Here is a 12,472-nt window from a genome sequence, read left to right on the forward strand (position 1 = left end):
ACGATAACTCCAAAAGCACTACATTCCGACTGTAAAACGCCACTAAAATAATTAATAACTGTAATAAAACATGTTAATAGCTATCAGAAACATTATTTTGGGGGTTGGAAAGCATTACGTGTAAAATATGAATTTGAAAAATATGTTAATCCTCTTTAAAACGGTTATAAAATAAAAACAGTTCAAGGTTCAGAAAATATACTTATTTGTCAACTTTCAATTTATGCTTATAAAATAATCATAACAGTAGCATTACACACAACTGTTATATTACTAAATATATGTGATAGCAGCGTATTCTTGTATTTTCCCACTCGTGACATTTCTCTATCGTAGCCAGTACGAGCCCGTTAACTGGAAGTTTGAAGGATACCAAATTACGTAGTTTGTGTGGTGGGTGGGTTTTATGGCGCAAAGCAACTTGACTATTCGCGCCAGTTTGTATATGTGTGTCTGTTTATCTTCTCGATCTCTAACAGACTTCACAACGAAGAAATATTTGAATCACGGAGGGGCATAAGAACAATCTTTATTAATAAATAAAAACACAAGCAGAAATAAAACAAGAGCAAATTTGTCTGTATTCGCTGTGTTGGACTGGCGAAAGAAAGACAGAAAAAGTTAAACCTTACTGAGCTCTGCAACACCAGTTCAGTGTTCGTCCATCCACCTTAAAGTGAACTAAAATTATAAAATTAAAATAAATCCAAAGTTAAAACAATATTTAAAAACAAGAAAAGCTAAGATCTCAGCTAAACCACAACATTAAATCTTGAAAAAAGTTAATGAGAAAAGAAGTGAAAAAATCTTACTATACTCTATAATCTTAATAAAAGTTCTGAATAATAGTTTTAAAAAATCAGCAAAACCTGCCTAACAGAGGAGAACCTGGCGTTTCATACTATAAAATACAATAACAAATTAAGCCAGATTTGCAAATAAACATATCCTGCAAGTGAGTTTCGTCGTCTCATATTCAAGTGTTGGGGTAAGGGAAAACCCACACCATTACCCGATTTGCTGTTAATAAAGACAGCTTTTTATTCTTGGACGTCACATCCTATCTTCCCTGCAAAAAACACGGTTAAATAGCAATTAGTGAATGAGATCCCGGACTGAGCTGGAAAGAAGCAATGTTAAGATGTTTTTACTTGAATGACTTTCCATGTCCAAACTGAACTGGAAAAAAAAAAAATCGAAAAATGAACACATTAACTATGGGAATAGAAAACACAATAGTTTAATTCAGAAGAAAAATAGTCTGTTACCTAAATATCTTGAAACACTTAGTTCGAGCAAATAGTTTTAAACTAAGTATTTGCAAGATATTTAGATAATTGATACAAATAATACCTGTAGGCCTAAGTTTTGTGACAAAAATCACATACGCTGTATATGTTGTTATTGTTTTTCACATTTCTCTTAATTTGACCATATCGAATTCAAAATTAGTGTGCAATGACTTGTAGGAGACAAAAATAAAATGCTGTTTTTATGCGTTTGTTTTTTAATATAAAATAATCAACTTAAGAGTATCGCAAAAGAAAAAAAATATATTTTACGTGATTTTTATTAAAAATAAAATAATGATTATTTTAAGTAAGGGCGTGTTTATTATAACTGCACAGAAAGCATATTCACGTTACTATACTCTTCAACAAACACTTTTACTGTACTTAGAGCGCCAACTATCATGCTCTTGTTTGCACAACCAACTATCAATCAATAAGCACGTTAAAATATACATACTAGTTGTACATCCACAAGGTCCCGGAAGGTCTTCTTTTCAAGAGTAAATAAAACCAAAGATGAGAGTAAGATATGGTTATATGACCTGATTTTGAGTTTCATATGTTATGCTGCATTGTAGCTCACAAAATGCATAATGCTTCTCGTGATTCATGGAACGCGCTCTTTTTAATGAAGTCACAACAGTACAAATTTAAACGTTAAGCGTTCCTTATGTTACATCATTTTAGTGTCGGCTGACTGACTGACAAACAACACAGAGTGGTGCGACTGATTAAAAGGGCGTCCTTCGATCTCCTTTAGGAGGAAATAGTGTTCTGCTAAGACAGTATTGAAAAAGTTTTTCTTCCAACAATTTTTAACTGTCACAGTCACAAAAATAACATAGCAGAAAAGTGTGTTTCCAACTAATTTTCTTATTCAAACGTGAGCCTATAATTCCTTAGAATAACGTTTAAGAATATTCAAAACCTCCAATTCACAACAAGAACACTGGATACACATGCATGAGGTTTTCAAGTTCTACACCCACTAAACATAATACTTTAAATAATTCACCTGTCTAATTATACATTACATAAGCTTCGATTAAATTAATTAGAATAATTACTGGTTAAAACTGCGATTCAGTGTTTGACACCACAGCATTAAGTAACACATGTTACGTTCTCAATAATAAATAATATTTTATTAAAGTGAATTGAAGAAAAATAAATAATGTTTGCAAGTCCATGGATTTTACCTTTATCAGAGTATTCACAACTATGTTTGCACTGAACGGCAGAACGTTCCCGCACATCACGAACTATTAAAAAATACGTTTTTCGTTCGTTCCATTGCTCTTTTAGTTTTGAGGTCATGCTCTCTTCACACACACGCGTCTGATTTTTTTGTTTAACGTTAACCACAAGCTGTACAATGGAACAGAATTGTAAACAACTTGAAAACACAAGTTGGACAGTATAGAACCTAAAGAACAAATCAACGAGCACCTAACTTCACAAGTGTTAACCATATACAGGTAACAAAACACAGACTGAACTTAACGACGGCACACCAATTCTTCATAATTCTTCTCGTAGCACAGATAACATAAATCTACAAACTACTGAAAACATTACAACCAAATGAGAAAATCAGGTTCAAAATTCGGGAACAAGCGCTTTCATTTTTGCTGAAAATATCCGATACTTTTTTTTCAGTTCCGGAGACAGGTACCACACCTAATTACCATAATCCGTTTTGTTTGTGTGTAAGCGGGTTTTTATTGTTGTCGTTTTTCACGACGTGAAGTTAATTCACATCATCTAACAACAACAATTCAGTATTACGCTCTACAACAAAACATTTATATATTACAAGTGTCTTAAGTAATGTGATAACGTGCATATTTATTGAATAATGATTGTAACAAAATAGTAATAATAAAACGCATACAATATAATACATACAAAGTATTCGTTTAATTAAAGGCCTAGCAACAAAGAAAAACTACTAGTTAAAATAACGTCATTTTTATTGAATAAGTGAAGCCATGTTTTTAATACATTTTCAACCTTTCTTTTGTATAACTGTCAGAATATGATTTCCTAACCTAAATTCCTTGAGGCCTTTGAAGAAGGAATCAATATCTTCAAACTACGATCACTAAAGAAATAACTAGAATAATTAATCATGGAACAAACGCAACACTTCGAACGTGATGGAAGCAGGGATAGACATGTTTTCTTCAACCCAGTGTCACTTGGTTTGATTCAGTAAATTTGTTTGATGAGTAAAATAAACACTTTTTGTACTTTCCTAAAAAAAATTTAATCACTTGGTCCCAAAAGAAAATTTTATTGGAATGTTTAATGAATCACAAAACAAAAACAAATGAGAAAAAGACACGTTATTCCATCTTCTGTTCAATGTTTTTAAGAGTTCACGTTGTGTAACGTTCAATTTCTTAAATGTATAAAAAAAATATAATATATAGAATAAGTGCCACATAATATAAAATTCCTGGATGCTTGCTAATTAAGATATATTTACAGTCAACGTTTTAATAATTTTGCAGATCTTTTACTATAGACTCTCAAGATCACTGTACTTTTAATAGTTATAATAATTCTTGTCTGACAAAAATTCTGCAAATATATATTCGTTTTACATGCTATGCATTTAGCTAAAATTCTAAATCATTATTTTATATTTAATTTGGAGTTTATATTTTAATGTTTACAATTGTTAAGCTTTCAATACATGATTTCTGCTTTGAAAACTCTTTCTTTGTTAAGAGTCTTAAATATATTTCATCATTCATTTACAGTTTCTTCCAACAAACTAATGGTTTCAGTTATATATTAATACACAGTATCTGCACTATATAATTAAATAATGAATTAATAACCAATAAGCCTAACACAGCTTCATTTTAATTATAGATTCAAAACCAGCTAGTATCTGGACAATAAGTTCTTCATAAAATCAATCTCTTCAAGTGTACTAATTTTCAACTCAAAGCACAGCTTTTAAAAGTTCTATGCACAAGTTCAGGATAGGATTTTTTTTTTTTTTGAGGATTCCATACACACTATTGTTATTAGTGTCTGGAATTCCATCCTTGTCTTCTACAATCATTCTTTGCTGTATGTGACAGCTTTCATATTTGTATTGCAGTTTTTAAAAAAAGTGCTAATGAGCTCATTAAAATAAAATTTTATAACCTAAAAACTATAAGAATATTTCCTTAAATTTAAAATATTCTCATCCATCTTGAATATAGTATTTAAATACTTTTAATCCTTAATTTCAGAAATTTCAACAAAATGCTGAACTACTTCTCAACCAAAACTTACAATAAAGGGATTCCATGGATACTATTTTTCATATATATATATATATATATATATATAGGTTTTAAGAAAGTGAAATATGATTTACAAAAAAACAACAAAAAACATTATATAATACAAGTTATCAGGAAACTGGATCCTTTTAGCAGCTCTGGGATTTTATGAATCATGTGAGCATACAAACAACTATTTTTAGTCTTTATATGTTTACCTATGCTTACAATTGAGAGAGTCATTTACCTTGTACACCTGACCATAAGTACCATTACCAACCACTTCAATCAATTCAAATATACCAGCAGGATCCTAAAAAAAAATAAGATACTAAAATTAAACATATATATTTATATATAATATCCCAAAAGAAAGTTCCAAATTATCATGAAATAAAATGAGTCACTAGTGATTTAATTTTAATTTGAAACAAGTCTTGGCCTTCATATATAAAGACAGAGTTAAGACTAACCATTCAAACAAATTTTAGAAAAATACAGAGATATAAATAATATAACCCAAAACTTAATCAATGTCTTCCAGTATAAAGTCTTTAAATAACAAACAGTATTAAAATTCAACCCACATCTTTCTTTATAAAATAATGTCTATATAATAACTTCTTATAAAACCAATAAAGATACATATCAATCATTATCAAAGCAATTCCTTGAAACAATTTCACTTTATTAATTTGTTTAAACACAAACTGTATGTGAAACAAAACAATGTTGAGCAAGTTTCACAAGTATCTGTAAATCTGAAAATATTTGGGCATTATAAGAAATTGTTTTCACAAAATAAATGTGCCAAAAATAAAGATATGTAATATATATTCAAATACTTGACAGGTGGTCAGTTTTAATCACTTATATTTCCATGCAATCCTACAATTTTCATAATTATGATTCTATATAATATAAATAGACACAAGATTTACAATCAAGGAAAGAAAAACCAAGTTTTTGTTAATTTTAACCAATTTAACAAAATTCACAGTACATACTTAATCATTTCTACAGAAAACAATATTAGTTGGATTATTGCTTTTTCATTCTACTATTTTATGTAGAACAACAAAATAATTATACCAGTATGAGGAATATTTAATTTGATCCCTGTATCATGGTAAAATGTTACCAGATCTTGCATTAAAGTAACATGTGCTACTGTAACACTAGTTATAGTAACTAAATGTTAATTAAATATAAAGTGGTTTAGCCAATCATAAATAAAGGTTAAAAATTATATCAAACCTTATTACTACCACACTGCCAAAAAATAAAGAAACTGAATAATCACAGAGCATTATATAGAACATTTTTAAATTTAAAATTAAATGTTCTTTATTTCTTTCTAACTGGAACATAAATGAATTAGTAATTTCAAGATATACATATAGGTTTCTCAATTAATCACAAATTCAAGTTCCCTTTACACTGTTGTAAGTAACATTATAAATCTTTCCAATAAGTTGCTATAATGAAAAGCCTTGTGATGGGTAGCATGTTAAAGTATACAAAATTGGTGTTACTGAGTTCTGAATATATGGATGTCATGTAAATTAAAGTTTTAAGGAATTCTGTTAAAAACCAATGTTTGCTAGAAATAGGGTAAATGTTTATGAAACATATAACACAGAAGTTTGGCAAACTGTGGAGTGTACCTAAGTTCACACTGTTAAGAAAATGAGTAGAACAGTTATGCATCAAATAGAAATTGTTTTGTTGTTATAAGAAAATAGGATTTTAAGGATACTGACTGGACATGTCAACTTCATACTGAAGAATTTTGTGTCATGAGATACTGCTTCTTTACCTAACATGTAAAAGATCAACTATGAAACATGAAGATTCACACCTCAGTACTGAGAAACATATGGTTAGGACTAAGTTTGTACCAAAGTAATTCAGTAATAGCAAATATAATATTAATTACCAATGATATTGTAATGAAATCCATTTCTAAAGTTAACAAGATTTATGATGCAGTTTTTAGAAAAACTGACTTCCAGAAACTGTCAAGTACTGCAAGGGAGTGAAATTGACCAACTAATCTTAGCAAGGAAAATAATACAGAAGATTAGGTTTAGCTGGACAGCTTGCTGAAGTTAGCTAAAAAGAAATGTATTCCAAATATATTTGTAGGTTCTGTCAAAAAGCCTTTTCTTAATTCAGTGAAAAGAGGAATAAAACTATCTACAAATACCAAACACTTAAATTACAATAATATGAAATTCACTGGTTAAACAGAAACAGTAGAAAATTAGCAAAAAAATATGAATGAAAGCTACAAAAAAGATGAGTATGAAACTCAAATATATTTAATATTTACATGTATGTTAAATACAAAAACAAATATAAGGATATATATATATAAAATGTGCATCTTAAAATATTAAAAAAGAACCTTTCTTATGAAAAATGTAAAAAAAAAAATCAAATGGTTTAACAAGTTACTACTGACAAAATTTTTTCTTTATATTCTATCTAGGATGAAAAATAATTTTACAAAAAGCTTGGGAAACATTCTGACAGTAAAAATCACATTGGTAGAGACTACGGAACAACAAGTTCATTGGATTGTAGAGTGACTGAATGTGAAAAGCAGCAAAAGATTGTATTAATGAAGTCTAGATAACTTGAAACTTACTAGTAGAGTGCTTCAGAGTTCAACACTTTGTTTTTTCTCAGGCATATTAATGATACTAAGAGAAAATAATTAGTAAATTAATACAGTTTGCTGAGGGTAAACTCTTAGGAACTTATAGTTATACTGAGAATGCAGAATGTATTGGATCATTTGGTAACTTAAATATTTGGCAAATTATATTTAATTACAGCAAGTATAAGATAATACATTTGGGTTATCATAACTTGGATCCCATGATTAATATACATGGAAATCCACTCAGTACCATGTCAGAAGAAAAGAATCATGATATCTGGTGGTAATGTCACCTAAGTCATCAAAGCAGTACTCTGCTGCTAGTAGTAAAGATAACAGAAGTTCAATTTATTTTAAATAAACATGATCATAACAAATCACTAGTTAAAGCTCCTTTGGAATACTGTGTATAATTTTTGGTTTATTATCCAAGAAAAAATATTATTAGAAGTGGTTCAGAGCATGACTTCTACAATGATACTACTGATGGAAGAGTTACTTAACAAAAGTATGTTTAGACCTCTTACCATATTTTCATAGAAAAGGAAGAGCACAGGTGATCTCAAAGCTTAAACTATCTATAAAGAGATTGATAAAATGAAGGCTTCTCATTTCTTTGTGCTATATTCTAAAGATAACTAGATGAGAAGACACAAGTTTAATAATTGGACAAAAACAGGATAGACTTCAATAACAACAGTTTTATTATTCTAACATGGTGACTGATTTTTGAAATGATTTGTCATTATTAACAGTGGATGCCAACATATTACAGGAGTTTAAGATGAGAATCAGTTACCCCAACTGAAGAATAAATGGTGGGTTTACATTTTAAGTTTTCTCAAAAGTGGGTGTGAAAGGGCAGCCTTGAAAATCCAACAGTTCCTTGATGCCCAAATATATTCTTAAAATTCTCTTAACACTGGAGAAATTCCTCTTGATTGGAAAACTACCAATGTGATCTTATTTTTTTAAAAGAAAGGGCCAATAGAGGGTTTAGGAAGCAACATACCTACTAATGACCAATGACATCTGTTGTTAGTTACATACTTAAAAATATTATCAAAATTCATTAAAAAAAGCATTTAGAAATTTTGCATTTTAATTACTGATTTACAGGAATTCTGCTCTTTTGGATGAAGAGACCATAGATGTGCATACTTATTCTCAGAATGCCTTTAATAGCATGTCTTACAAGAAATAAGATAAATGCTTCTACATATGTAGAATATAGATTAGTGGCAGAAAACAAAGTGAAAATAAGTGGGCAGTTTTTAAATTATGAATGTGGCTAGAGAGTTCCCTATCAGAGGTCAGTCTTGGAGCTTTTTTCTGTTTCTTACTTACATCACTGTTCATGACATTCTTGGATAGTAATGCTTTCAAACTTACTGATGATGTAAAACAATCAAGGGTAAACTGATTTCACTGAAAATGCTTCTCTTATTTAGAAAAACACTGAGTCTTATTACATGAGCCAGAATGTAGAAAAACTTTTGGTGAAGAGGAGTATGGACATTTAAAAAAGAAAGTATTGTTTAAAAATGTCAGTGTCATTTAAAGGACTTTTCAGTGACTGTTTGTAAAACATTAAACCCTTCTGTTGCATGTTTATGGCATTTCTGTCTTTTACTCACAATAATGAACTTGTATAGAAAATTTAAAAATAATTAGTATTTATGGTACTAATTTATTCTTCTGAATTATTCACAAGTTATTTAAGATACTAAAAGGCTCAACCTATCATTCAGTTAACTGTCACTAAACAACAGGCAAATAAAAACACCATGCATGTAATACACAGTTCACTGTTACAAGAAAAAAAAGTCTTCTTCTATGTCCAGGGTTAATGATGAAGAGTGGAATTCTCTGAAACTGGTATAACTCAGTGGCAAATAGTAAATCAAATTATAAATTAGGCTTCATATTTCTTTCTAATATCTTTTGCTAAATGTTAAGCTGGTGTGACAAAAGCAAATTAAGTTTTCATTTGATATATTTTCTTAATAGTTCTGGATTTAAGAACAAGACTATTTTAAGTTTGAAAAACTAAATTTTAACAAGATCTTATTTGGCATACCATATCTGAAAATGTTTGTTTTTTTTACTATAGGGAGGACATCGATATCATAGAAAAAAAGCAAAAGCAAGTTTGTATGATAAATGGTTTATTTAAGTTATTTAAACAAAGCTTGAATATTGTACCAGTTTTCTCCTTATCATATAAGAATTAAATTTGACTAAGCTGTTAAAATAGTTAGAAGATATGACCAGCTTTTCAATGGGTAGTCTGTATGAACAGTGGAACTACAAAAAGGTTTGAAATACAAACTGTATTATCACATATCATACATATAGTTATAAACTTTGAAAGTCTGGATGTAAACTTTATCTGCAACTACTTTTTTGCTCAAGTCATAAATTTGTGAAATGGTATCAGCTGAATGTCTAAGTTATACAGCTGTGTTGCTAGTTTTAACACCTGTAAAAAAAGAAACCAACTGGTATAAGGATATTAAGAGCTATATTCACCTGGACAAAAATAAGATACTATTTATTTATTGCTGAGGAGAACCTTAATGGATTGGATGCTTTTGTCAGTTTGCTTTTTCTTGTTTTTAAATTTAGTAACCTAGGTGCAGCTTTGACAATTTCTTGACAATGGTTCTTTTGACAATGTAATTTTGCTGTAAAAGTTGTTAACTTATAAAATGATCTGTCCAAACATTTTGTGTGTAATTCTTGTTACATTCATTCAAATTTGTTGGATATCTATGTGAATGGCTGACTTTCCTTTGCCTTTGTTTGTTACAGTTTATTTTTTAATAGTTCTTTTGTTATACTCTCAACTTCATTGTTCTTTTGTCAGATAGCAAATAAATAGCAATGTTTACTTTCATAGGAGTAGAATGATTATTAAATATTTGTCTTAAAAATTTAAAATATTATACCCACAAGTTTTAACTCACTGTAAAAAACATTTTAATGTAACTGTTTGTGAATTTTGTAGTACGTGTCTTGTTGAAAGTAAATGATTTTAAATCCCTCCATTTTAGTAGATTGTACATACTCATGAATCTTATGCTAATGCCTACATCTAAATTTATTTGTATGATGTTTATATAATTTTTCCCATAATAATGTAACAAATGAAAATTGTTATTCGGAGATGACTAATGTTACAGTTTTATCAATATTACACGAGTAGAATACATATTTTTATAGTTCCCTGCATGGTGTGCGTGAAGTTTGTATGTCTTTTACTTAAAGTAACGTTGAACTCCTGTTAGATAAATTATGGTTCTAAATTACTATATTTGCTTGTGATGAATATTAATTGTCATTTCTCTCAATAACTTAACTTTTAAGTTAAGGCTAAAGTTCTGATCTAGCTCAGTAAGTGTCATTAATAAATAAATGAAAAATGACAGACTAATTATACATAAAAAGTTGCTAATTGTTTTTAACTATGTACTCTAAGTCCCGTAGAAACTTATCGATCAATGTTAGAAATTCTTATAAAGCAAACTAGTACAGACGTTAAAAAAATATCTGCCTTTTTGACATCATATACAATTAATTTATGCAAACCATGTTTTTCACACATTTAACTTACCTTCAGACTGTTTAAATCGATATCGTCCAGACTACAGTTGACACTCGGCTGAGTAAGCGCCATTTGTCCTATCAAATAAAAGAAGTCTTAAAACTAAAACGAAATGTAATATTTGATAATTTCACTTTTTTTATATCCCGTTTAACCTTTAGCAAAATAAGACTCTGTAAGTGTATTTATTATTGATTTTACAGTACTGGTACTTCTTTCGATTTAGGCTTCGTTCATTGCAAGATAGAACAGCTTTCGCGCTATCACAATTTCCAAACACCAACACATGTACCACACTGTCTGCTTCAACGCCTAACTCATCGCGTAAAGCTAGCAGTTGAACGTCAAACACTCAGCTGATATGAAGAGGACAGCTCGACCATGCGCTAGATCAACGTTAACATTTAGTAGATGGCAATGTTCTCACAGTTTAATCTTCATTCATTTAGTAATAAGTAAAGTTACATGATGTAATTTTTTATTTCAAGAATCTTCACTAGTGTCAAGTACGAAAATAATAAAAAAAACACGTTATTAACACAATAATAACGCTTCTGCAACCACTTTCTACAAAGAAAGTACTATACTTTACGATACCACATTCAAGTTCATTTACAGTTACTTTACTGCCCTCTAATGACAATAAGTAGAAGCCATATAATTTTTTCCAAATAATGTTTCGGAAGTTCACTTATACACGAATATACGTTTCTAAAGTAATGTTAAATAATTTTCGGGATCACATGAGCTTCAAGCTCGTTACAGCAAACTGAATCGTGTAAGATATGAATGGTTTTCTAATGGTATATTTCAAACGTTTCTTGAATATTAGCTATGTCAAAGAGAAAATAATTAGTTCTAACTTCTATAGTAATATTTTCAAATTCGCTCGTAATACTGCCAAGATAGTTTCTTTAATTTTGTTGTAATCTATATTTTCACTGGTCTATTTTTAGTTACTTGCTACAGACAGCTGTTAACATGATGATATGTAACAGAAAGCTTTTAAAAATAGTTTTAGAATACCTAGAATTTTAATACTCGAGAAAATATGCGAAATGTATAAAAACGAAGATATAGATACATAATAAATACGAGAATCATTGAAACAATGTTCAATGTTATAGAAGTTAGTAATATATTCAGATTACCGTTAGTGTGATGAGCTGTTAAAATGTACAACTTTCAGGTAAGTTAATTTATACAATATTGAAAGTTAAAATATTCTTTGTAAAATATCACCTGCAACTGCAGGGCCAACATTAGGAAGGTGCGGGGCCTGAGGTGAATACTCAGGAACAGGTTCTTCAATTTGGAAACTAGAAGAGCACAATCGACTGAGCCTATGAGGAGCGGTATGTGAGGCTGTTGCTGTGTACTAGTGATAGCAGGCTGTAGCAAACATTAAAGAAATAAAATGAGTAGTTATCATTACGTGAACTGCACTTCATATTATCTTTCCTTAAATAATCATAAAGGAATCCCTTCAACGAAAAAACATGTTACAACAATATTGAATAACTCAATCTGACTGTCGTGATGTGTGGCAATAAAAAAGATGAAAGTGGGCTTCAATGCTAAAAATTGTTGGAGGAAGCACTTTGGGTAGGGAAACTTT

General features: G+C 29.6%; 1 protein-coding gene across 4 annotated transcripts in view; it reads right to left on the bottom strand.

The window, feature by feature from the left end:
- LOC143232276 (serine/threonine-protein kinase mig-15-like) overlaps positions 1–11,465 on the bottom strand; it is a 117,046-nt gene extending 105,581 nt beyond the window's left edge. For all 4 annotated transcript variants that reach the window (XR_013017473.1, XM_076467470.1, XM_076467469.1 and 1 more), the window contains exons 1-2: positions 10,864–11,465; positions 4,827–4,892 (exon numbers count right to left, since the gene is read on the bottom strand). Coding sequence is in view for 3 of the 4 variants with exons in the window: in XM_076467470.1 (XP_076323585.1) it covers positions 4,827–4,892; positions 10,864–10,926 (129 nt within the window). In the remaining variant the exon portion in view is untranslated. The remainder of the gene's footprint in view (positions 1–4,826; positions 4,893–10,863) is intronic.
- Between the last annotated feature and the right edge of the window lie 1,007 nt (positions 11,466–12,472).

This window comes from Tachypleus tridentatus, chromosome 11 (assembly GCF_004210375.1).
Source record: "Tachypleus tridentatus isolate NWPU-2018 chromosome 11, ASM421037v1, whole genome shotgun sequence".
Classification (NCBI taxonomy): Eukaryota; Metazoa; Arthropoda; class Merostomata; order Xiphosura; family Limulidae; genus Tachypleus; species Tachypleus tridentatus.